Here is a 27,080-nt window from a genome sequence, read left to right as displayed (position 1 = left end):
GGTAACTGTAAAAAACAAATGCAAAAAACACAATGTATCAGATTTCAGCTAAATAGTTGGAGCAGATACTATCAACTGTTCCTCCCATTTTCCCACAGATCCCCTTACCATTTCTGTGTATACCATCCTGACTTCCAATGATGAACCAACATAATTTTTGGAGGGCTGCCCTCAGTCTGCTGAAATCAACCTTTCTCACAAGCAGAATGGATTGGAGATGCCTGGGAATCCATGTCCCCCTGTGGACAGCTCTTAAGCAATACATAATGTCTGTGGGAGTATCAGTACCCCAGTTCCCTCCCCATTTGTCCAGGATAATTCTGAGGCATACGTTTTACACTGTTTCCCAGAAGTTCCCTGTGGGATTAAGCTTCAGTGTCTTATAAGCTGCCTTTCATCCTCTTTCCTGTATCATTACTTCCCTGCCAGTGTACCTGCACCTGCCAAATCAACTATGTGCATCTATTTAATCCTCACCTCAAGATCTGCTTCTTAGGGGGACCCCAGTAAGACAGTAGTGTTTCTAACAAAAGACGGTGAACCTTCAACCTGTTTTTTATTATAAAAGAGAGATTACCAAATATCAGGAAGGACTCGAAGATAAGCTAACACGTATATGAATCCTTTTCTTCAGTGTAAACAACAGTGATTAAAAAAGAAAATGAATAAACACATTTTTTTACCATATGATCCAATGGTACTTCTATCCACCTATTGCCTAATATCATGTGCTTTCTCCAGGAGACATGAGAAAACTTTGGGAGATCTATGTTTTACCTTAAGGAGTCATCCCAAGAACCGCAGCATCAGCAATACCTGGGCATTTGTTAGAAATGCAAATTATTCATTCTAAACTTACTGAATCAGAAACTTGGGGGTAGGACTCAGCCATTGTGTTTTAACAAGCCTCCAGGTGATTCTTATGCATGCTTAAACTTGAGAACCACTGCTCTACAGTAAACAGTCTCTTATTTAGTTCTGCTCTTGCTGCATTCCTGGATTTCATCAGAATTCAGAATCATCCAAGACTTCCTTCGTCCCCTCAAACGTGACTGACGGATGGTTTTCTGGCTTCTGTTTGAGCCTCCCACTGAGGTGGACCTTGTTACTTGCCAAGGCACACAGGTCAACAATTGGGCAGCTCTGATGTCAGATGATTTACCTCATAATGCGGTTCAAACTTCTCTTGAGACTCCCACTATCTCCCCTTTGGCAACACAAAGACAAGGCTACTTGCTTCTCTAATTATGAAGTTGAACTTTCATATCATGTCATGCCATTCATTCAAAAATACTGGTCGCGTACTGTGTCTCTTTCCATGTAGAACCTGTGGCCATATTGGGAGTGAGACATTAATCAAGTGATCAGAAAAATAAATATATAAATAAATGACTTGAATCTTCTTTTTTTCTTCAGGAAATATCCAGATCCACATTTAATTGGATCTGATTTCTTGTAACCTCACAGTCCTCATCATGTTATTTGGGGGTGGTGGGGGATCTATACCTTAAAAAAATATGATTTCTAGAAATGCTGTAGATATACTCCATTCAGTTCTACATGAAATGGAAGTTCATATTCCTCCTTTACATTTCCTGTAATCCATTTTTTCCCCAGAGGTAGAATGGGTATGCCTCTTAAATATTCTTTCATTGGTTAAGGGCTGTTTTCAATATCAGTTTTTTAATAAAGGGACTATAGCTGAGAAATGTTTTCTTACCTAGAAAGAATATTCTTAATTATTTTGAAAAAAATTAAAAGCCATTTTGCATGTTCATTGTATATATTAGCATGGTGGTCCCTTAAGTGTAACTGAGTTGGCATCTGTTTGGATTTTCAGTTATGGAAATGAAACAGCTAGAAGGTTTTTATTTAGACTAAATCTTTCTAGATGACTTAGCACAAGTGGCATTTTGACTACCAGCCCTAGAAAGAGACACTTGCAATGAAGATCCAGCTCCTGGAATACAGACTCTTTTTTTTCATGGTTTATATGCATTTGCACTTGTGAACTACCATCACTTAGTGTCTAGATAAACAAATAATGTAAATGTTTTCAGGACTAATTTACAGAGAGAAATTCTTTTAGAGGGTATGATCAGCTGATTGAAGTAAAAAAAAAATGGTGAAATAACATCCTATAAATTCCAAATATTTCCCAGAAAACAAAGTCATAGTAAATAGCTAAGAAGAGGGCTCTTTTTCTTCCATTTAGTGAGAATTTGCACGGTTGCAATTTTTCAGATGATCCAAGAGTTTTTATCACAGTGAAGGTTACTAGGAAATCATGATCACCATGGGATGCAGAAGACTATTTGGGGGAATGCTTGTGTGTTTGATCCTGGTGAGATTGGCTGTTTTGGTACATATGGCTGGTAGTGAGTTAGGGTAATGAGGTGATGAGGCCAACAACAAGCATTTGACAGCTAACTCTTAGCGAATATCTGGCTTTAGTTAATTGCACATTACATTGCTCTTCTTTTAGTCCCACCTGTTCCGAAATGTCTGTGATCATGCTCAGGAGATGGAGCCTGTTTGGGACAGTATATGTGAATTGATCATACATTTTTTTAATTTGGAAAATCATTCAAAACACTTGGTCTTTTGCTGGGGATTTGAGCAGAACTAACACAGACTATCACGGTCCTACAGTTTTAGCATTGGAAGAAACCTTATCAGTCACCAGAATCACATTTCTTGTTTAGACATCCTTAAATAATTACCCACAAGCTGCCTAAATGCCTCTAATGACAAGCAACTCACCTTTTCAAAATTTCCTTTAACTTCCGAGAAGTTCTAATTCCTTGAAATTTCTCCCTTTGTTCACCCTGTCCAGTACTCTCTGGCCTAGTTGATTCTACAGTTGGGACAGTTCAGACCTAGACTGATGAACAGACTTGCTTAAGAATAGGAACAGTGAGTTAGTAGCGGGTCAAGCTAAGTGACTCCTGGTCCAGTGTTCCTTCCATTGTGCCAAGCTCCCACCCTCAATTTGGCAATTAAGATAAATAATGTTTTACTTATTCCTGACACTTGTCCAAAACAAAGGTATTGGAATATGCCCTTTGATGTAGAAATTTAACCCATGTAGGCATACTCTATAAAGAAACGTGGTCAATCCATGCACAGTTATGCATGAATATCCGCCCATGCGGCCAAAACCAAAGGAAAAAAACCGAAGTGCAGCAAAGCAAACTGAGGTTATGACATAGCTCCAAGTTGGCAGGTGTTGGCACTGTACCAAACTACATCAATATTTCACTCCAATAGGTGGGGACTATTTACAGGTGAGCCCTGTGCTCACACTTCTCATAATAGAGATGCAACTACACACCTTCTGTTAACCATTAACAGCTGTTCCACAGCAATCTTTCAGAGTATTCTGAGTAAAAGAACAAGGGTAAAGATGGGGTGTGCTTACCTTCGGGGTTTGCCCTTTAGTTTTTTAAAATTTGTAAGCCAGAAAACTAAGGGTTGGAATCAGCATTTGGTGGCATAAAGAATTTCACCTCTTCCTCCTCCTTCTCCTCCCATTTTGAGGAAAGATCAGTCTCAATGTATCCAACAAGGAAAAGAAGCTCCAAGGAATCTGATGGAGTTGTATGTTGCTTTACTTTTGTGACAGATAAAGTGTTTTGAGTAATTAGTGACCTGATGTCCTATTGCTGAGATAATACTGAGACCTTCATTTGTACCTCACATGGTAGAAGGGTTTATTTGGCTCCCTCTTCCACCCCTTTCCCAGGACTTGCTGTGCTTTTTTTCTGATTATGATGATCTAGGAGTGTTTCTCTGAAGGAGATAAGGATACAGCATGACTATCATTAAAACACACACATACACATGCACGTGTACCATATGCACACGAGGTCTAATTGAATTTCAAATTAGAACTTTCAAAAGGGATATTATATAGCTTATATCTGAGCATGGGAGATGCTCTCAGTTGATTGTACTTTTAATTAACTGGGTAGTATTTTGTTAAGGAGTCAGAAATATAAGTATGCAACATAAAAGCATGGTTCCTTGCACACATCTGTCACTCTGAGCAGTCTTCCCAGCAAGTGGTGTCCCTATAATCACAGCTCAGATTAGATATCCCTGGTGAGCACGGCAGAAAATAGCAGACTATAATCAATGAATCAATTCAGGATAAGTACTAATCACCAGCTTCTCTTTTGTTACTGTTCCTTTATCTCTAACAAAATGCATGTTCTCACTGGCTTGTTAAATGGCAGTCATTTTAAATTTGCTCATTGAGTTTCCATGATCAAAATATAACAATGTACATTGCTATGAATATATGATTTTCCCCATGTTGTAACATTTTCAAATGCAGTTTCAATGAATGAACTTTAGCTAGCTTTTAACTGTTTTCCTTACTTCCAGCTTTTCTTCCTTCTCATCTGTATACAAATACAATGTGGATTTTCTTGTATATAACTAAGGATTTTTTTGTTTGTTTCAAATAATGGTTGGAACCCAACTCAGATTGGCTTACAGAGGAAAAAAGAGAATTTTTTGGCTCAATATAATTGGGAAGTTTAAGTATAAAACTGTCTTAAGACACTGCTAGACCTTAAGCCTCAAATTATCTCATCAGGACTCGGCATTCTCAGTGTTGCAACTCTGTTTTCCTTTGGATGTTAGCTTCGTTTTCAGAAAAGCTCTCCCCACAAAGTGGCACTGATGGCCACCAGCAGCTTTAAATTGAAAGTCTATCAGTTTAGCTACAGCAGGGGAAAGACAGGCTCTTTCTAGCAAAAATCCCAGGGCTGGCTTTACAGTCTAGCTGGTGAGTTAATGAATCCTTGTGGCTAGAGAATGGACTATTCTGATTGGCCAGTCCTGGTCATGTGCTCATCAGTGGGATTGAGGCAGGGGAGGCATTCCACAAAGGAAAATCAAGGCACTGTTCTCAGAGAAAGAGGAAATAAATGGTCAGCAGAAAATTAAAGCAAATATTCAGTTTCATGAGGAGTTTCCCTTGTTAACAGTGGGAGGAAGTGTGATAGGATGACAAAAGCTATGCAAGATAAAGCTTGAGTTTCAGAATTCACAACCCTGGATTGAATTCTCAGTTTGGTTAAGTGCTAGCTGTGTGACTTTGGCAAGTCAGTTAACCTCTTTGACCCTTAGTCTTTTCATCTAACAATAGACATAAAGTCTCAGAGGTTGGAGGAGAACGAAAAGGACAGGATTTGGCACTTGTTAATACTTAGTAAAGAGTAAATAAATAAGATGAACTGGTTTTTGATACTTTTAAAAATTACAGTATTTATTCTGGAGTGGTTCATATACTACCTCCCAGAAGGAAAGTCACAAGCTCTCAAACCTCAGTTTCCTCATTTGCAAAACGAATTAACTACTTAGTTGACTCAAGAAATATCTATGAAGAGAATACTTTAGGCATTTTTCTAGGCACTGAGGTTATAATAGTGATCAAGATATAACTATGCCCTCTGGAAACTTATATTTTAGTAAGAGAGATAGATCACTACTAAAGAAGCAATGGCGTATATATAAGGTGTGTACGAAGAAGAAAAAAATAGAGTGGATACAGAGGACGGAAACTTTCAGAAAATGAGGTCTGAAATTTTATTTAGATGGTCAGGGAAGTGACAGCCTTATTTCCTGTGTCCCTAAGGAAGTAAGGGAGTGATTTACATGGTAGCATTCCAGGGAGAGGAAACAAGTGAAAAGGCTCTGAGGTGAGAGCCTACTGTGATGGTCAAGGAAAGACACAAAACCAAAGAGTTCAAAGGTGGTGAGGGGGTGGGGCATGGCTAACGTTGAGTTGGAGAGGAGCTGGGACCAGATCATGATAAGGAGTTTGGATTTTATTTTAAGCATGACAGAAAACCACTAGAATTTTATATAGGCAAGAAATGATCTGACTTCCATTTAAAAAATATTCTGGCTACCTGGGGAGAAGAGATGATAGTGGAGCTAGCAGGAGACCAGTTAGGAAAGTTAGGAGAGTAGTTAGGACACCAGTTGGGAAAGGAGATGGTGGCTTGGACCAGTGCTGGTTTTGGAGGTAATGAAAATAAGTCAGATTGAGGAATCATTTTCAAAGCAGAGGGAGTGAGTTTGCTGATAGTTTGATTGTAGGGTGTGAAAAAATGTGTTTTATCTGTGCGACTGGATAAATAGTGGAGCCATTTACTGAGATGGAGAATACTAGGGGAGGAGTAGGTTTTTGTGCTGGAGTGGGAAATGAAGGGTTTAGTTTGAAATGCTTTTTAATCATACAAGTTGAGATGTCAGGTAGGTGATATGAGTGTGGGAAAGGCCTAGACTTTATAACTTTGGAAATCTCTAGTGAACAGACTTTTAAGCAATGGGAATGGATGTTAATCTGTTATTTTTTGCTCCTTCCAGAAACATAGGTTATTTATACAATCTGTATTAGGACACTAGCTAGTGAAAATAGGTAACTGTATTGTTATGATTAAAATAGTATGAGTATTTTCAGTTTTTTTAAACCGTTTTTGAGGGTGGGTAATCGTATCCCTTTGAGAATCTAGTAAACTCTTGATCATCATCTGCCTAGAAAAAAAATAGATGTGCACACGCATCATCTCACTTCAGGAATGATTTTAGATAGAGGAGTACAAAGGATGGAACCCTGCCGCTTCAGTAGTTAGGGCTTTGTACTTATGTACTTCAAATAAAAGATTATTCCAGATTCAAAATGTAAAAGAGATAGAAGTAGACAGAAGTGCTTTGCTTGAGATCAGAGTAGGGGATTGAGTCCTGTAGGCTGAGCCTTCCTCATACCTGTCACAAACCCAGAAGTGCCCTTGGGAGCCCTTGTTAATCTTAGAGGCTTTAAAGAATAAACTTTGAAAAACACAGAGAAATCCATGTCCTTTCCAGCTCTGGTGGCCTGCCATTCTTTTCCTGGCTGCCAGGCATATTATGTTTGGTTCACCCTGACCAAGGAATCCAAGGGCCCAGGCTGAGTTTCATGGTTTTATGTAGATAAACAGATTTACAGTTTCTTCCCTGTAAAATTTTATTGGAAAACCAGCAGATGGAATTATAGAATGTCAGAGCTAGAAGTAAACCCAGAGATCATCTCTTCCAATCCCTTCTGTTTATTGAGAAGTAGAGGATGAAGTTAGAAGGAGAAAGGGTTTTGCTTAGGGTAACCCCAAAGGAAACAGACTGAGATCCACCCCTACATTCTCTGGTTCACCATGTTTTAGAACAAATGTGGTGAAAAATATAGGAATTCTTCTGAAAACTGAAACTACACAGCCAGTTCAGAGAGCTGACTTGGTGGAGATCAGTGAGTGTCCATCCATTAAAGGGTATAAGGTCTTCTGAGGGTCTATGCTAGAGGAACTTACAGTAGTTTGAAAGTTGATTCCTCTTCAATTGTGAGTTCTTAGCCTGGGGTTCATGGAGGGGCCTCAAGGAATTATGGGCTCCCCAGAAAGTGTGTATGTATGTACATGCACATCTATTTTTTTTTCTAGGAAGAGGGTTCTCAGGAGTTTACTAGATTCTCAGAGATTTATCCATCCTCAAAAAGGGTTTTTTAAAAAAACAATCTGAAAAATCCTCATAGGAAACAAGATGGCTGACCATTTTAGGCAGTGTACTATTTTAATCATAACAATGCAGTTACCTGTTTTCACCAACTAGCGTCCTAATGCAGATCATATAAACAAGCTATGTATCTGGGAAGAGCAAAAAATAAAGATTAAACATGGAGTAAAAAGAAATACTTCTACGTTTTAATCTGTAAGAGATTAGTCAAATGTAAAGAAACTTTTTGCAGTACTCAGCTGTGCCATACCTCAGTATGCCAATAGCTTTTTGCTGTAGTGTTATTTATTAAATACTTTTCTGACATGCTACAAAAGTCCTAATAATTAGGAAGCAATGATTATTTGGCATTTGTTCCCTTCACGACTTTTATTTTCCTACATTACATTTTTGTCTAATCTCTTTTTTATTTCCCCATTATAGTACCCTGTGCACACTGAAATCCAACTCACCCATGCCTATTTCCTGTAATGGACGAACTTGATGCTAATGTGAGGTATGTTACATTTCTGTATATATTGTGCTGTAAATTGTGGTAATTTGAACTCTAAGGTCTCTGAAAAGTCTGTTGTAGTAGAGTTACAAAGCTAATAGATGGATTTTCTTCAATATTTCTTATATAATTGTGAGTGTGGTACTGTTTGATTATTAATGTTTTTTCATTTCTGCTTAAATGATAAATATAATATGGCTATAAATGATTCCAGATGCCTATACTAAAAGTCTGCATTACGGGAGATGCTCCTCCATGAAAATAGATATTCATCTCTGTAATAGGAAGAAAGAAGATGTATTTAAATGGGGGTAAAAATAGCTTAAGAATATTTATCTGTACATCTAAACTTTAGATATATGTTTAAATAGCTTTTTGTGACAAGTGCTAGTTTGCCACTTCTTTTATCAACCAGGTCATTAGATTATGTGACATGATGGTTGCATGGTATAGTTACATAAAGCTAAATGATTTTTGTTTTGTTTTTCTGTAATTTCCTGCAACCCTTGGAGATCAAATAATAGGATGGCTTCTAGGGATTTTTTTTTTCTTTAAAAGCTTGCTGCATTTTATTCGGTACAACCAAATATTGTGGAGAAAATTGTATTCAATAAGGCTTAAATATTATGAATTGGCATTTGAGGCTGAAGATATCATCGATATCAGTAGCTGGAAGACATGCTCAAAAAATACATTCTTGGTGCAATCACAGGAGCAGTTTTTCTTTCATTTGAGATCTGTAGGAAAGCACATTTCAGGTATAGGTCAGGGGCACTATGCCTCTGTGTTTGATGTAGGAGAACGCTGTGACAAAATGGAGCTGTCAAATATCTTGACAGAAACTCACACAGAAACTCGAGTGTAATGTGACTGGAGCTGCAAAGATGTACTATCACCCCAATGCAGGGGTTCCTTAAAGATAGAATATGTCTCATGAATAATCCCTGGCACATGGTGGGTATTTAATAAAGAGTTATTGATCAGCCAGTAATTGTACATATATTTCAAATAGGGTGATGTTCTAGTACACTTAGGTATGCACAGAGACTCTATATTCAGCAGTAAAACATTTTACACTCCCAGTGGAAGCATCGTGGACTTTGATATTTACCAAACACACTGACTTGGTGCAGTCTTAGGACTTTAACAGAGATTTTTAGGCTAGTACCACATACTTAATTTTCCTCTGAAAATTTGTGGCATTATTTGCACGGAGAAAGCAAAGTGGAATCTAGAGAGTCTCCATTTTATTTTTATTAATTAAAAGGCCAAAGTGAGCAGTGTCAATGGTGATAAGTTTATCAAATTATTTTAAGTTTCAGACATTGTATTAAACTGGATCAGTTGGTTAAAATCAGTACTTCTTTCTGGATGATTCAGGTAGTATGATCCCTAACATTTCCAGCTTTTCAACGTTTATTTATAGCAGCATTGGATTCTAATAGCAGAATACAATTCAATTAAATGAACATTAGCCATTCTCCTGGGTGCTGTAGATCTGCAATGCAGGCTACAAGATGATATCACCCCTCCGAATCTTGTCTCTGGACTATCCTCTCTGTTTGATTTCTAACCTGATCCTGTCAACGTATGCTCATCCTCACCTACTCCCCATCTCTACCCACAATATTAGTAACATGCAAGTGCCACAGACTTTCCAGCCATTTCCTTCTCAGCCCACCCTCTGGGTGTCCATAGTAAAGGACCTTTATTTACCAAATCGTGATGCATGGATCAGTAGTAATGCATGATGATTTTAGGTGGTACATGAATATCTGTTTTATTTTTAAAAAAATATTTATTTTAAGGTAACCTTATGGTGGTAATACTATTTTGCCACTGATAGTAGTGAAATAGAGTTTTCTTTTAAAATACATTTACTTAAAATTTGAAAGTAAGTTTTACTTAAAGAAAAAATTATTAGCAGTGTTTTATCATTATTATTATTGGCCATTTTGGGTTTTTGTTGCTGCACGTGGGCTTTCTCTAGTTGTGACGAGCGGGGGCTACTCTTTTTTTTTTTTTTTTTTTGCGGTACACGTGCCTCTCAATGTTGCGGCCTCTCCCGTTGCGGGGCACAGACTCCGGACACGCAGGCTCAGCAGCCATGACTCACGGGCCCAGCCGCTCCGTGGCATGTGGGATCTTCCCGGACCGGGGCATGAACCTGTGTCCCCTGCATCGGCAGGCGGACTCTCAACCACTGTGCCACCAGGGAAGCCCGGGGGCTACTCTTTGTTGCAGTGCGTGCGCTTCTCATTTTGGTGGCTTCTCTTGTTGCGGAGCACGGGCTCTAGGTACGCGGGCTTCAGTAGTTGCAGCACGTAGGCTCAGTAGTTGCAGCACGTGGGTCCTAGAGCGCAGGCTCAGCAGTTGTGGTGCACAGGCTTAGTTGCTCTGTGGCATGTGGGATCTTCCCAGACCAGGGCTCGAACCCATGTCCCCTGCATTGGCAGGCGGATTCTTAACCACTGTGCCACCAGGGAAGTCCCTATACAGCAGTGTTAATTATATTTATCACGTTGTACTTAGGCGTTTGCATCTTTTACCTGCCTTCATCCTTGTTAAGAGAGTAAATCCTAAGAGCTCTCATTGCAAGAAAAAGTATTTTTTTTCTATTTCTTTAATTATGTATCTGTATGAGATCATGGATGTTCACTAAACTTATTGTGGTACTCATTTCATGATATATGTAAGTCAGCTCATTATGCTGTACACCTTAAACTTATACAGTGCTGTAAGTCAATTATATCTCCATAATGCTGGAAAAAAAGAAAAATAATATGTACTTTAAAAATATTCATTAATAAATGAATGTGAAAAAAATCACAAGGGTACTATGCAGATGACTAGGGTCCAGAAACCCATGTTCTAGGAGTAACTAGGTAGAGTAAATTTTATCATTTGAAGAATAGGAACCAGAAATTTTTTTTTGGTAAGGAAATGTCTTCACTTGGTAAAGTGCCTGTATAGAGTGAAAGCCAAAGGGTCTGGGTCCCTGCCACAGGAGAGGAATTTTTTAACTTGCTCTGAAGACAGGAAATTGAGTGACCAGAGGAGGGAGAAGGTAGGAAGAGAGAAGATTCAGAGAAGGAGAGTCTGGATCCTGCTTAGCAGAAGGTGGGATATCTAGCTGCGTGGTGGCTGTAAGACGTTGAGAGGAGTTAGGTTGCATCTTTTTGTTTGTTTGTTTAAAAATGCATGATGTGTGCTGACCTCTCCCAACACTGAGTTCTTCAGCAAAATTTTCTACCTTGGCTAGGAAAAGAGTGTGGAATGTTTACTATGTGTGAGGTCATCATGAGCTATAAACTTAACGTGTATTATCCTTCTAATTTTTAAAACAATCCTCTGAGGCACATCATTATTATCCCCATTTTACAATGTGTGATAATTAAGGTACGAAGAGGTTAAGTAAACTGCTCAAGGTCATAAAACCACACTGCCTCCTACTATACTACAGATATTTTATATGAGTGTGTGTGTGTGTGTGCGCGCGCGCACACGCGCATGTGTAAATTGGTGAGATGCCTGACATTCCTGTCTGGGTAAACGTAGTTTGGAAGAGAGAATGCATGTGTGAGAATGAGCAACCCAAAGGCATAGGATGAGTGTGAATCTGAAATCTGAGAGAAAGATTTCTGCGGGCTATAGAATTGAGAGTCTCCAGCCAATTTTCCCCACATATCAAGGAACAGAGAAGTCCTAGTTGACACTTAGGGCTAAATAAAATGTCTAGCATTTAAGTATTTTGTCAGGTCATACTGGTTACTTAATTTTTGGTTTGTTTGGTTTCATTTAATTGAGTTTGCTATTTCACCATGATCCTTGCTATTGTATATCTACCAGTGTTATTGACTATAAACATCAGAAACTAACTTGCTGGGTTTCCCTGGTGGCACAGTGGTTAAGAATCCGCCTGCCAATGCAGGGGACATGGTTCGAGCCCTGGTCTAGGAAGATCCCACATGCCACAGAGCAGCTAAGCCTGTGCACCCACAACTACTGAGCCTGCGCTCTAGAGCCTGCGAGCCACAACTACTTAGCCTGCATGCCACAACTACTGAAGCCTGTGCACCTAGAGCCCATGCCCTGCCACAAGAGAAGCCACCGCAATGAGAAGCCCACACCACAATGAAGAGTAGCTCCTGCTCGCCGCACCTAGAGAAAGCCCGGACATAGCAATGAAGACCCAACCCAGCCATAAATAAATAAATAAATTTATAAAAAAGAAAGAAAGAAAGAAACTAACTTGCTAACATATTCAAAGGTAATTTTTGGGAAGCTACAATGTATATGTTCAAAGAATTAAGGTGAAAATTCTGGGGGACCAGGTTTGTAAATAAACAAGAGCTTCGAGAATTCTAGTAGAGCTAGGAAGTGGAACAGTGGCCAACCATGGGAAGAAGTGGTCAGTACATTTCTGTGTCATGGATAATGTCCAACCATTTCCCCTTTCTATATGCTACTCAAGAGTCAGAGTCAGACATCTGATTGACCAGGCTAAGTCCATTTCATAATGGGAGGCAGGTATCACTCAAGATGACATGCAGTGGAGGAAAGTTAAATCCTCCAAAGTAATTGATGCTTTTTAGGAAGGGGGAATTGAGGCTTGGTAGCCAAAATATGTTAATGTCCAGCTCCATTCGTTTTGTAGCGGTTGGATTTATTTATGGTATTTCAATAATGCTGCTCCATTGGTAAATAAAAATATGTGAGGGTTCCTTCATTAGTTTGATATAATTAGTTAAGCACCTAAACGATGTGCGAGGAAGAGTTAACATAAGTGCCTGTTCTTAAGGATCTCAAGCTAGAAGACAGTTGCACAAATAGCATGTAATACAATGACAAAAGAACCCAAATAGTGGGCTATACAATGAGCTGTATTCTCTGTGAACTAACTATAAGGGAGGACTAAAAAAAAAAAAAAAAAAAAAAAAAAATGCTAGGTTTGGATTTTAGAAATAGGAGAAGCATTACAAGCATTATTTCCCTTAAGAGCTTTCACTGCAGAGAACAGTCGATATAGGATGGATTGACTCAGGATGAAAAGCTAGCAGTGAATCAGGCCCTGGTTGGAGCGGCAAGTTCCTGATGAGTCCTGTCCCTTGGTAAATACCGTAGTGTCTCACAAACTTAGCAGTCACCCCTTTCCAGGCAGTCTGACACCCACCTGATGTCAGTTTTTGGTCTGTTTGCTTCTTGTTGGGGCTCTAGAGGAGACAGCTGCATTCTTTTTGAAGGGTTGAAGAAAGGAAAATGGAAACAGTGGCTTCAGTGATTTTGTAGCAGATACTCTTTGAGGATATCATTGGCCTGTGTTTGGGCAGCGAGCCTGGTGGTACCTTACCCCAGTGCTATCCCCAAGCCCCTGAGGCTGCTTAATGCAGCCCTGAAACACTGCCTGACTTCAGAGATAACCCATGCCTTCTGTTTTAACTACCAGATTCTTCCCACTGACATGTGGTTTTCCTCAGCTCAAGTGTGATCCCTAAAGGCCACCCAGGTCTCCGTTCTTTTCTTCCTGCTGTTTATTACACTTATACAGTTTCTGCTTTCTAAGAATTTTTTTTTTTCTATCAATTTCTAGTTCCAGAAAGTACAGGGTTCAGGCAGAAGATGTAAGGGGAGGAAAAGTCCAAATATACACACAGTTGTTCTTTGAAGATTTCTCAAGATAAATACCTCAGACTTTGAGTGGAGAGAAAGTTTATTTTTTAATCTTGATTCTTTTTAGCTGTGGCTTCTTCCTAGCCTTGACTCAGCGCCCTGCCCCAGTACACTTTCCTGCTGCACTGCCTCTCTTTAGTAAGAATACCTTGGTTTAATACTGTTTCTCCTCTACAGAAAAACTGTTGTGCTTTCTCATTAATGTTTCTCACTAGCAACCAAAAAAGCATCATATAGGAATGATTAATCATATAAATGGTAGCATTTCCCTCCTTTTGCTACGGTTTCTAGCAAAGTCAGAACCAAATTTATAACTACCACTGGCAACTATAGAAGATCTCCAGGCACTTATTATGGCTGTAACATGCCCTTATTTTATTTTTCCAGCCCTTTTTGTCACTTCATCTTACTTTGTTTGCTTTCTTAACTGCATCTTATATTGTTTATTTTTATAAGCCACTTTAAGGAAAGAAGGAAGAAAGATAGGGAGAAAGGAATCCAAGAAGAAACCTTTTTTCCAAGGGAGAATCTTTCTTCCTTCTTTGGTAGGGCTTGATGCCATGTGCTGGGGAGCCAGTAATCATTGAACAGAAGATCAAGATGGCAAGCTTTTGTATAAAGCACAAAAAATCTGAATAAATGCCAAAAGCTGAATACTCTAAAATATAAAATACATACACGATGTAAGTACAACCACCTACTGTACACACATCACAACATTAATTAAAAGCCGTAACAAAGAAGAGTATCTGGCTTCGAGTTACAGTTAAACTTTGAACAACATGGGTTTGAACTGCTTGGGTCCACTTACATGCAGACTTTTTTCAAAAGTAAATGCTACAGTACTGCATGGTCCGAGATTGGTTGAATCCATGGATGTGGAACTATGGGTACTGAGGGCCAAGTATAAGTTATACACAGATTTTTCAACTGCTCAGAGGGTTTGTGCCCTTAAACCCCAAGTTGTTCAAAGGTCAACTGTAATTACCCAGTTGCTTTAATTCTGTCATGGCACTAATTTGCAATTCATTACTTCAAATCAAGAAATAAAATTAATTGTAAATCGATGTGCCTATGAGAATTAATTGAAATCCAATTTTAGCAAAGAGAAAAAAGAACAATTTTTAAAATAAGGGAGTTGATTTCTGGTTTGATTATTAGTACTGGTGACAATACTTATATTTCACTGAAGTCTCAGGATGAAGTTGGAATTTTTAATGCTAAATATTCTAAAGCCTTGAAATAACTCCCTAGAGTTTAAAATCAATGTGTGCAAGTTGTCAGCCCTAAAGACTTACCAATATGTAATTGATTTGGAAGCAGAGTTAATTCATGTTTGTAACCTGGCAGTTGCAACTGTGAACATGTGCAACTTTAAGTCAGTGAAACGTTTTGCAGGAAATCTCTCTTCAGGCTTTGAAATTGTGACATGTATTAGCATATAAGGAGAAAGTGAGTGGGTACCATTTAAAATGGGTTATTTTTATGTTGCTTTAGAAATGTAAATAAGAATCATACTCAACTTTATTGCTTGACTGATACAATGGTGATTATTCAGTTAGTCTTCTAATTAGATCATGAGCATAGTGACTATGAACTGGAACCTACCCTGTAGTGGAAACCCCTGTTCCTCATGGGGTCACAGGGGACCTTAAGGGAGAGGGTGACATTTATGTTCCTAAAACAATGGTCTCTTGCAATGGGTGAAATTCGCTGGTTGTGGCACAAAGCTAGCAGTCCTCTACATCAGGGGGTCCCCAACCCCCGGGCCTTGGACCGATAGCGGTCCACGGCCTGCTAGGAACCGGGCGGCCCAGGGCAAGCAAGCGAAGCTTCATCTGCCACTCCCCATCACTGACATTACCACCTGAAGCATACCCCCCCACCCCCCACCCCCCGCCTCTGTGGAAAAATTGTCTTCCGTGAAACCGGTCCCTGTTGCCAAAAAGGTTGGGAACCACTGCTCTACGTGATGTCACACTACACAGCTTCTGAATTACATATATCACAGTGATTTCAACTGGCAGCATCACAGGAAGCTGGAAGAGTGGGATTTTGGGAAACAAAATTGTGTGGGTTCAAGTCTTGGCTTTCTCATTTACTAGCTATATGACCTTGAACTAATTATTTCATTTTCAGAGCCTTTAGTTTTGGCATCTGAAAATGTTTTTTTGTAAGGATTATAATGTAGGTAATACTCTTAGCATAGTATCTCACACATACATGGATCGAACAAATGGTAAGTGTTGTCTTTAGTGCTCACAGTAACCATGAGATATTGGCTTTATTACCCCTAGGACTGATAATTAACTACTCTGTAAGTTTCTTGATTGCTTAAATTTGGTGTCCATTTAATTGGCTGACCTTATTAATCAGTTGTTAACTTTTTTTGACTATTTGTCCCGGATTGTGCCCATTCTCTGTTGAGGAAACTGAGGCTCCCAGAGGTGATAGAAACAAGGGGCATAATTGGGATGAGACCACGGCTCTTCTGTGCTCTCTATTCAGCACTGTTTTCTCTTTACTCTGCAGCTTCCATGAATGTGGATCCATTCCTTTTTGGGAATTGGAGGATCTAGGGTTCAATCCTGTGACTCTTTGACTCTTAGTCTTGTGTTCTATTCAATAAAGACAGCTCTCCATTATATGCAATGCATCCCTAGATTGAAGATCTTTGTTTAGAGGAAAACACCTCTGACTTGTTTCTTTCTGCTTCTATATTTATCAGTGTCCAGTTGGGAAAATAGAGGCTGTTTAATAAATTTCAAGAAAAGGAGGTTTAATGCAGGGCATTGGTCACAAAGCTCCCTGGAAGGGCAAGAAGAAGGGGATGTTAACCAGAGGTCATGAAGCTTCACGGATCCGCTGCAAGCCCTGCTCCCATCACATCTGTTGCTTAAGGAATCATCATTTGCTGCTGCTCTCACTGCTAATGGCACCTCCAGATATTGGAGAAAAAGGTTCTTTTTCCTTCTCAAAGTCCAGTTTCCCATTCTGAACCTCCTATGGAGAACATAACCAGAAGCTAGCTGGCAAGGAAGTATGGAAAATGTAGTTTTTAGGCTTCTACCCTTTCTGATTGAGATAAGTGCCATCATCCAGAGTCACATTTCTAGTAAGAAGTGAAACCAGTGTTTTCACCCAGTTTGTTTGATGTCAGAACCTAAGTTTCAGTTTGCTTGTGCAAAAATTTCTGTGTTGTAGAGTATCTGTTCTATACATTTTTAGACTTGGGTTCCCAAACTAAAGGCCTGGCACATATGTTTTTCTGGCCTGTCTCAGTTTTTTTTTTTTTTTTTTTTTTTTAACATCTTTATTGGGGTATAATTGCTTTACAATGGTGTGTTAGTTTCTGCTTTATAACAAAGTGAATCAGTCATACATAAACATATGTTCCCATATGTCTTCCCTCTTGCGTCTCCCTCCCTCCCACCCTCCCTATCCCACCCCTCCAGGCTGTCACAAAGCACCAAGCCAATATCCCTGTGCCATGCGGCTGCTTCCCACTAGCTATCTACCTTACTACGTTCGTTAGTGTGTATATGTCCATGACTCTTTCTCGCCCTGTCACAGCTCACCCTTCCCCCTCCCCATAACCTCAAGTCCGTTCTCTAGGAGGTCTGCGTCTTTATTCCTGCCTTACCCCTGGTGTCTCAGTTTTTAAAAATTGACTTAAGCACCTGTGGGGAGGCTGGGCATTCTCCAGTTTACCAGAGAAACAATGAATCCTGTTGCCTGCAAAGAACCATTACATTACCTTCCATAGCTACAGCGTCCAGTTGGTCAGGGAGTTCGATCTACCTACCACACCCTTGAAGGCTTTTTATTTTATCACTTAAATTTTGAAAACAGTGGTAAGAATCATTTCTAATTTTATAGATCATATTATGACACTTAGTACCTGCTATTTTTTCCCTGGAAATTTGTCTTATTATCATTTAGCAAATAGGGTTGTACTGAATTAAAGAACTTTTTTCAATTAAAGAATTGGAACAGGTTTCTAAGTAAATATCTGCTAAGCGATTACCACTTGATCAGTCAGGTAATGATGTTCAGGCAATGTTCTTATTTCCATTTCTAAAGAACTGTAAGAATAATCTTTTTTTTTTCCACTCTCTTCCGCCTACTCACTTGCTCCTGAGCTTATAATGGCTTTATTAATTTAAGTGCTTGCAAAAAGTATTATACAAAGTACTCATCCTTGAATGTTCCATACTATCGTGCCCTTTGCATAACAGATACAGATGCATATTTATTGTAAGGTCTCACTGTCAACAGTGTAACTGACATTTTTAGCCTTACCTTATCTCAAATGCCAACATTGTTCATTATGTATAATTATTGCAATCCAAACTGTCAAAAGTTGAATTCTAGAAAAAGTGTATGTGTAGATAGTATAGAACTCTGAAGTTGCTTTTTAAATATGAATAAAAGACAATTTCTCAGCATTCAAAAAATATTGGTAATAGTAAATGAAGAAAACTAGATATGGAAGGTTCAGAAATGTGACCAGTCTGCACAAAAGAGGGAAAAGTCATGTCAGATATTGTGGGAGGATGACTCTGAGTACAGGCTGAATTACAGTGGATGACAGGAGTTACGGGCTCAGGGACTCAGGCGACTGTTATACTTGTCCAAGGGATGGTGGATAAGGACCGGAACTAGGAATGAGGGAGTAGGGATAGAGGGAGAAGACACAGATTCTAGAGGAATTTAAGAAGTAGAATTCATGGTAGAAGGTGACCAATTGAATGAGAAAGAAGAGGAAGACATTTTGAAGGTGACCATGGAGCAGTAGGGTGTCTGAAGAAATAGAGCATAGTTCGGAGCTGGTGGAGATGGAGGAAACTGTGAGACATTCTGGTGATAAACATCTAATAGAAAGTTGGCTAAATTGGTGTGGGGCTCAGAGGGGAAATGTTTGGGGAAAGATTCTGATCCCATCTGATGCATGATGGATCGAATGGAATAGAAATTGATCCCCAAAGCTCTAATTATCTTCTAGACAAGAGAAAAATGAATGTAGCTCTCTAAATATTAATATCAAAGAGACTGCCTGTATATGAAACTTCTTCCTTCTTGAGACTTCAGGGGTTATTTCATTCTCTAACTTGCAAGTAATAAGGAAGTTTTGCACAATTAGGATGTGTGTAAGAGTTACAACTATGACCCTACTGAATTCCTAACCTCAGAAAACTTATGCAAGCAAGCCACCTCCTGTACATCTGGAAATACTAAATTATTTCCTTTGTAATTTCATTTCTAGTCAGTGTGATTGTGGGAATTGAGTCTAATATTTTTCATGGTAAATAAATTATTTATGACTCATGGGGTTATGATGTAAGAAAGGCACAAGTATTTGGAAAATAAATAGTGCATTGATTTACTGTGAGTTTTAGACAGGCTATGTTAATTAAGGATTTCAACCAATGTAGTACTTTAGTAAAGGATAGGATAGAATTCCCTCTGTAAAAGGGAATGTTTTCGTGGCTTGTCCTGGGATTGAATTTTATCATTGCATCACTGACAGAAGTTTTGAAAACAAACTGAGTTGCCCCAAAGAATCCTGAGAATCAGAAAAATCTGGCAGATTTCTGTTTGCAACTACAAACGTGTTATTTTCTATGGTTGTGTTACTGATGGGCTATCCAGTTTGACACTGCTAATTGACAGGAAGAAGTACCAGCCAACCAGTCTTCTAGCTTGTTGAGAGATTTTATAGGCCTCTCAGACCAGTTCTCTGGTGAGTCAGCCTGAGGTTGGGGTTATGACTTTTTTATACTAGTGAAAGAGGAATTGGCTCTGAGTAAAGATCAGCTTTGGAATCTGGGAAGCGCATTTGTGGGAACAAAAGCAGAAGAGAGAAACATTCAATCTACTTCAGAAAAAACTTTGCTTCTAAGAACCTCCACTTTAATTGTTTTCAGGAACATTGATGCTGCTAATTAAAAGTAGCAAAGTAGAAAGGTATTTAAAATATCTCATCTAGTCAAAAAGCCCTAAGCAGTTAGTCATATTTTTAAAAAATTTGTAATTCATATTTGATTAATTGTGACATGCTTCTATGCAAGTTATGCTGAACTGATGAGGTTTTACTCTGTGGGAAAAAAAATAACTAGTAACCTTTTTACACCAGCTTAATTTTAGGACTGTTTTATTTAGAATTATGTAACCTTGACTCTGCAACCCTCTCCTCCTCTTCCTGTCATTTCTGTCATTAGACCTCACCATTTCTTTTCTGAGCGATTGGCGTCATCGCCAAACTCCTTTCTTGACTATGGCTCTCCCACCTCCAGTTCATTTAGAAGTCACATGACTGGCCATCTTTCTATAGCTTATGATTAATCATGCCCATCCCCTGTCTTTTGTCAACTTCCTATTCACACTTTGAATTCAAACTTATCTTCTACAGACCCACAAGCCTTCCCAACCTCTCCAGATCTCTGTATACAAATTGCTATTATCAATTGTTTGTAATTGTCAGAGTTGATTGTAGTTATTTGTTTAATATGTCTACCTCCTCTGCTGGATTTCATGTGGCCAGTATTTATCACACTGTCTGGCATATTATAGTGTTGGAGGAATTTAACTAAAATTGAGAAAGCCTTTATATTTCACTTTACAACTCTTTAGACAAGATCTCATCATCACTCCAGGCCTGTCATAGACAGGTTTGTGCCCAGTAGATATTAGCAGCCACCACCTCTTCCTCCCACCCCCCATACACCAAATTTCACTTGGAGTTATGGATTCGGAGGCTATGAGATTTGGAGAGGAGACAGGAGGATGGAAAGAACACCAGTTCTCTATTTGAAGTTGAGAAAGCCTCTCCGGTGGGGCTGTTTACAGATTTGCAGCATGACCTCTAGTGACAGGTTTGGTGCTCCCTTTATTTTGCGTCCTTTGCCTGGGATGGACTCTTCTGCAGTGCTGCCACCACCATTCCTGCTGTGTCTCACTAACAGGTATCGAGCACTCAATAATGTAGGTGCTGTGCTGAACCCTTTATCACTACTTTTTCATTCACTCTATATAACAATTCTATGAAGGGTGTGATCTTATCATCTGCATTTTATAGGTAGTAACACTGAGACATAGAAAGATTAATTAACTTGCCCAAGTTCATACAGCTAACACATGGTAGAGTCAAGGATCCAAACTTAACGAGGTCTGACTCCTGAGCTCTGTCTCCTGACTCCTGTACTGCAGCTTCCTCTGTACCACGGTACCACGATGGTGCATTACTGATGCTGGTATTATTATGCCAAGCTCTCAGACCACCATTACTCATTTACTTCTACGTCTGCTACTACTTCAACTATTATTATTAATTCTCTTATTTCTACTGTATTTAGAACCACAACTTTGAGCTCCTAATACTTTCTTTGTTCCAAATACTATGCTAAGTGCTTTATCAACAGTGTCACTGGGGAACAATACAGGTGGCCAACTCTGAGAAAGAAAGCCTGTGTCATCCCAGAGAGAGGAGCCCGTGTGCTCTGTGATCAGAGGAGATTATGCCCTTTTCAATAGGCTTTCTGTTTCTCTTTGTCTCATTCTCCAGGAATTCTTCCTCACCTCTAATAAGAAATCCATTAGTTGTATCGCTTCTGGTTTTTTTTTTCCCCATATTCAGAGGAGACTGAGATTGGGTGGGGACCTAGAATGTTAGCATAATTATGGTCCTTCAGAGACCTTAAGAGAGTTGAAGCCTCTCCCATATCAGAATTCCCACTGTGGTGTCCTAGAAAGTAGATACCTGCTTCTGCTTGAAAATTCCACTCCTCTTTTTAAGTATGTCCAGATAATTGGTTAAATTAGACTTAATCATCAGTTCAATCCAGATTATTATGTATTTCAGTGAAGAAAAGCAACCATGGTGAGACTGTCAAATTATGTAATATTTTAATAGTCAGGTCTGGCAATAGGTTTTATTTTACAGACTATTAAGTTTGCCCTCTGCACCTTTACTCGTTCTCTCATTTTCTGTGCTGTTGTTTAACATGCTACTTCTTTGTCCAGTTGCTGCCCCTGTCTCTTCCCACAGAGCAGGCATCATCTGCATCTGCCTCCAGGGAACAGGTTTGCTGGGCTGGACGGCTTTCCTTAAGACAACTTCAGGGGGCTAGTTCTTTCCTATCTACTTGAAAGCCAGGAGCCCATTTCCATCTCAGTCCCTGGGTTTCCCAAGCAGATAACTCTAGTTTAAGAATGACTGATGCCTTTTCTCTTCTGTCACCTTTTCCTGTTCCCTGCTGTCTTCCTCTTCTACATTGTGTTCCTGGCATGTCACCTTGCATCCCTCTCTCCCTGTCTCCCCTAGTTCTCTTTTTCTCTTGCATTTCTACTCTGCTTGGCACTTCTACTCTCATTTACAACCCATCGTTTTCATCCTCTTCTTTTTTCTCAATATTTTTATCTCCCCTAACCCCTTACTTAGTTCATTGTCAAACATTTTTCTTTTGTTTTACAAATGGATTTTTAGGAATACTTGCATACAAACTTGACAAGTGTTCACCAACTATCTACAATATGTATGGGTGTTTGTGGTTGAAAAGAAGTGTGAGATAACAGTTCTGACTAGTGATAAGACCTCATATTAATAGTTTATTTACAAGGTATTTCAGAGTTTACAGTGTGCTTTATTTTAAAATTTTTATTGGAGTATAGTTGATTTACAGTGTTGTGTTAGTTTCTCCTGTATAGCAAAGTGAATCAGTTATATGTGTACATATATCTACTCTTTGTTAGATTCTCTGCCCATATAGGTCATTACAGAGTCTTGAGTAGAGTTCCTTCTGCTATACAATAGGTCCTTATTAGTTATCATTTTTTTTTTGGCTGCACCACATGGCTTGGGGGATCTTAGTTCTCTGACCAGGGATTGAACCCATGCTCCCTGCAGTGGAAGTGCAGAGTCTTAACAACTGGACCACCAGGGAAGTCCCTAGTTACTTATTTTATATACAGTAGTGTGTATGTGTTAATCCCAATTTCCCAACTTATCCCCCTCTCCCCCTTTCCCCTTGGTAGCCATAAGTTTGTTTTCTACATCTATGACTCTATTTCTGTTTTGTAAATAAGTTCATTTGTACCATTTATTTTTAGATTCTACATATAAGTGATATCATATGATATTCATCTTTCTCTCTCTAACTAACTTCATTCAGTATGACAATCTCTAGGTCCATCCATGTTGCTGCAAATGGCATTATTTCATTCTTTTTTATGGCTGAGTAATATTCCATTGTATATATGTACCACATGTATATCCATTCTTCTGTTGGTGGACATTTAGGTTGCTTCCATGTCCTGTCCACATCCATTGTTACCTAATTCTCACAACATCCAGCAAAATAGGGCAAGTATTATTACCCTAACTTACAGATAAAGGAAATGAATTTTTTTTTTTTTTTTTTTTTTTTGCGGTACGCGGTCCCCTCACTGCTGCGGCCTCTCCTGTTGTGGAGTTCAGGCTCTGGACACGCAGACCCAGTGGCCATGGCTCATGGGCCCAGCCGCTCCGTGGCATGCAGGATCCTCCCGGACTGGGGCACGAACCCGCGTCCCCTGCATCAGCAGGTGTACTCCCAACTACTGTGCCACCAGGGAAACCCAGGAAATGAAAATTTGACAGGTTATGAAAAAGATTTTTTGTGCTTAAGGTCACACCACTGGTATATGACAGAACCAAGATTAGAATCCAGGTGTTTTGATTCTGAGTCCAGTGTTATTTTTACTATACATTGGGCAGTAAGTACACACAACAGTATCATAAGTATATCAGCATGGTAACAGTGGTGTTATATGGTGCTAAAATGTAAGTAGAGAGACATGATGTAACTAGGTATTTGTTCTAGGTTGGGATATGTGGAAGTGTTAACTGAAGTCTGGTGAGAAGTGGTGGAGACCTAAAGACAAATTATCCATCAGGATAGGGTTGTTTACAAAGAAACATAACAGGTACATGATGGAATGGTTAGTCCATGAAGTGATGTTATAACAAGCAGCTGGCATCAGGCAAACCCAGCAAATGGTAATATTCCTACCCAGCAGTGGGGAATCTGGAAGTTGACCATTTAAAATCATATAGATCATTGTCCTTAAGGAAGTTTCTCAAGATGTACTAGGGACCAGTGGGAGGAATGGTGAGGGAGACCTCTGACGCTGAAGTGACTGGGGTATGGGAGGTTATTACAAGAGGAAGTCAGAAACATAGGGGTGCATTTGGATACCAGTCAAAGCTGGAATTCAAATTGGCAGCTGGGTCTCAGGCTCCATACTGAAACCGAGAGCCCAGAGCTGGGATGTAACCCAAATGAGCAGTAAGGATGACTTGATGTCGAGGATTGTCAGTAACTCAGCATGAAATATTGACGTGACCTTTGAATTCTCTTGATTATGGATGGACCAGATTTCCAAGGCAGGTTCTAATAAAGAAAATGTGCCCTACAGACCATTTGTTGAAAAGGACAAAATAAAGGGAAAATTCAGGGTGAGCTTACATCAACAGGGGAGCCTTCATGAGAAGTTGCCTTTGAAATACAGGAAAAATATAGATTATCCATGTAGTGGCTAAATATTGGAAGAGTGCTGTGAGTCAGAATTCTTCCAGTTTCAGGCCAATTCAAAGTAGCTTAAGCAACAATGAGAATTCATTAGCTCACCAAACTGAAAAGTTCAGGAGTGCAACTTGCTGGACCAGGGTCTCAAACAAGATCCTTGGAATTGGTCTCTCTCTCTCTCTCTCGACTCTGCCATCCTCTTAAAGCAGGGCCTTTCAATGTAGCAATGCCTTTAAGTTCTAGGCTTACAACCTGTCAGCTTCTAATATGGATAATACAAAGGTCTTCCTTCCTAACAGAGTCCCACAATTAAGTCCATTGGATCAGTTTACATCCATGTAACCATCTCTAAACCATTATGGTTTGCATTATATTTCTGTTGAAATGTCTAGGGGAATTAAATATGGCAATTGGCAAGGCCTAGATTCTGTGCTGTCCCTGGAGATGAGATGGGAGAGAATAGGCTCAGTCCCACCCAAACCGCAAGATGGTTCCCCCAAGGAAAATGGAATTCTTTTACCAAATGAAGAGGGGATGCATGCTTGACAGCTTAAAATTGCAGATGTTCAATACAGGGGCCAAAATCCTTGCTTAAAGGAGACTAACCTCAGAGATCTTTGAGGTTGAGTTGTGAAGGAAATCCTTTGTTCACTGACGTAAGAGTGTATCATTTTGCAAATTTTTGTATAATTGTATCATTATGTAAAATTATTGTATCACCATGGTGGACCAGACAGAGTTTAGATCAGGAGTTTGATGTAGTTGGCACGTACTGAGAGATAGGTATGCCAGGTGATAGGTTCCAGTGAAATTGACAAGGCCGTAAGGATCAGGTGGCTCTTAGGATTCAGAGAGAGCAAAAGTCCAGAGAAGACGACTAAGAGAGCTGGATCCAATTGTGCTGGTTGGTAAATCACACTAGAGTTTTTCATTCCAAGATACAAGCTTGGTTTTCATGCTCAGTTATGTATGAGCAGCCCTGGAACTCTTGATAACAGGTAGAAGACTTATGCTAGAAATACCTCTCAGTGAACTGGCTTCTTGTTAGAAAATGGGAGACACAAAGTTCAAACACTTCTTTTGAATTTCAAAGCATTTCTTCTTGTTAACAAGCATTAATGACTCTCCCTCATTCAAACAAACGATTGCAGTTGACAGTAGAAATGTACATCTCACTGTAACTAATGATGCTGCTGATACTCCTTACCAATTTATGGATATTATTCTGACATATACAAATATGATTGTATACATATATGGTAAGTGGTTGTACACGTGAGGAGGTGATGGTGACTGTTCTTCTAAGTAAGTGTATATTCCTGAGTGGGTGTGAGTTGTGGTGTGGATACAGCAGTTGTTGAGTCTCAATGTGGTTTTCTTTTTTAACATCTTTATTGGAGTATAATTGATTTACAATGGTGTGTTAGTTTCTGCTGTATAACAAAGTGAATCAGCTATACGTACACATATATCCCCATATCCCCTCCCTCTTGTGTCTCCCTCCCACCCTCCCCATGCCACCCCTCTAGGTGGTCACGAAGCACCAAGCTGATCTCCCTGTCCTATGCAGCTGCTTCCCACTAGCTATCTGTTTTACATTTGGTAGTGTATATATGTCTGTGCCACTCTCTCACTTCGTCCCAGCTTACCCTTCCCCCTCCCCGTGTCCTCAAGTCCATTCTCTATGTCTGTGTCTTTATTCCTGCCCTTCCACTGGGTTCTTCAGAACCATTTTTTTTTTAAGATTCCATATATATGTGTTAGCATACAGTATTTGTTTTTCTCTTTCTGACTTACTTCACTCTGTAGACAGACTCTAGGTCCATCCACCTCACTACAAATAACTCAATTTCATTTCTTTTTATGACTGAGTAATATTCCATTGTATATATGTGCCACATCTTTATCCATTCATCTGATGATGGACACTTAGGTTGCTTCCATGTCCTGGCTATTGTAAATAGAGCTGCAATGAACATTGTGGTACCTGACTCTTTTTGAATTATGGTTTTCTCAGGGTATATGTCCAGTAGTGGGATTGCTGGGTCGTATGGTAGTTCTATTTTTAGTTTTCCACTTACAGCACATCTGAATTTGGACCACATTTCAAATGTTAAATAACTACGTGTGGCTAGTGGCTACCATAATGGACAGTGCAGTCCTAGAATCAAGTTCCAAGATCAGCAGATTACTTGAATGAGCCACCACTGTCCATTCTTATCCCACCCCTCATCCCAACTGCAAATGATACTAGTCTGTTACTCTGTATTCCCATGTCCTGGTTCTGTGACCTTACCATCCTTCTGGACAGTTTTTGAGGCTGTCACTACCAAGTGACCAGTTACTAGACAAGTGACTTAAAACCATTTTGCCAATGCAGATGGTTCAACCTCTGATTTTTCCTCTGTATACTTCTCACTGGGTTCTGCTATAGGTGTCCTGTCCTTGCCTGACCTTGTCCTGAGTAAACATCTAAGTCTTTCCCTCGTTTTCCCCCAATATACCAACAAGTTTAATTTCCCACACTCAGTTTGTCTATTGCCTGTTCTTGTACCTGGCTGTTTATTTATTTTTTTAGGGGATTCTTTTGTATATATGTCCATGCCACTCTCTCACTTCGTCCCAGCTTACCCTTCCCCCTCCCCGTGTCCTCAAGTCCATTCTCTGCATCTGTGTCTTTATTCCTGTCCTGTCCCTAGGTTCTTCAGAACCATTTTTTTTTTGGATTCCATATATATGTGTTAGCATACAATATTTGTTTTTCTCTTTCTGACTTTCTTCACTCTGTATGA

At 39.5% G+C, this 27,080-nt stretch overlaps 1 protein-coding gene across 1 annotated transcript in view; it reads left to right on the top strand.

Annotated features, from left to right (window-relative positions):
- The window catches only part of HTR4 (5-hydroxytryptamine receptor 4), a 215,071-nt gene that overhangs the window by 27,540 nt on the left and 160,451 nt on the right, over window positions 1-27,080 (top strand). The window contains exon 2 of the mRNA XM_060296416.2: window positions 7,984-8,056. Coding sequence (XP_060152399.1) covers window positions 8,031-8,056 — 26 coding nt within the window. The 5' untranslated portion in view covers window positions 7,984-8,030. The remainder of the gene's footprint in view (window positions 1-7,983; window positions 8,057-27,080) is intronic.

This window comes from Globicephala melas, chromosome 3, assembly GCF_963455315.2.
Source record: "Globicephala melas chromosome 3, mGloMel1.2, whole genome shotgun sequence".
Lineage (NCBI taxonomy): Eukaryota > Metazoa > Chordata > Mammalia > Artiodactyla > Delphinidae > Globicephala > Globicephala melas.
The sequence above is the reverse complement of the archived record's forward strand: the minus strand, read 5'-3'. Positions and strand labels throughout refer to the sequence as shown.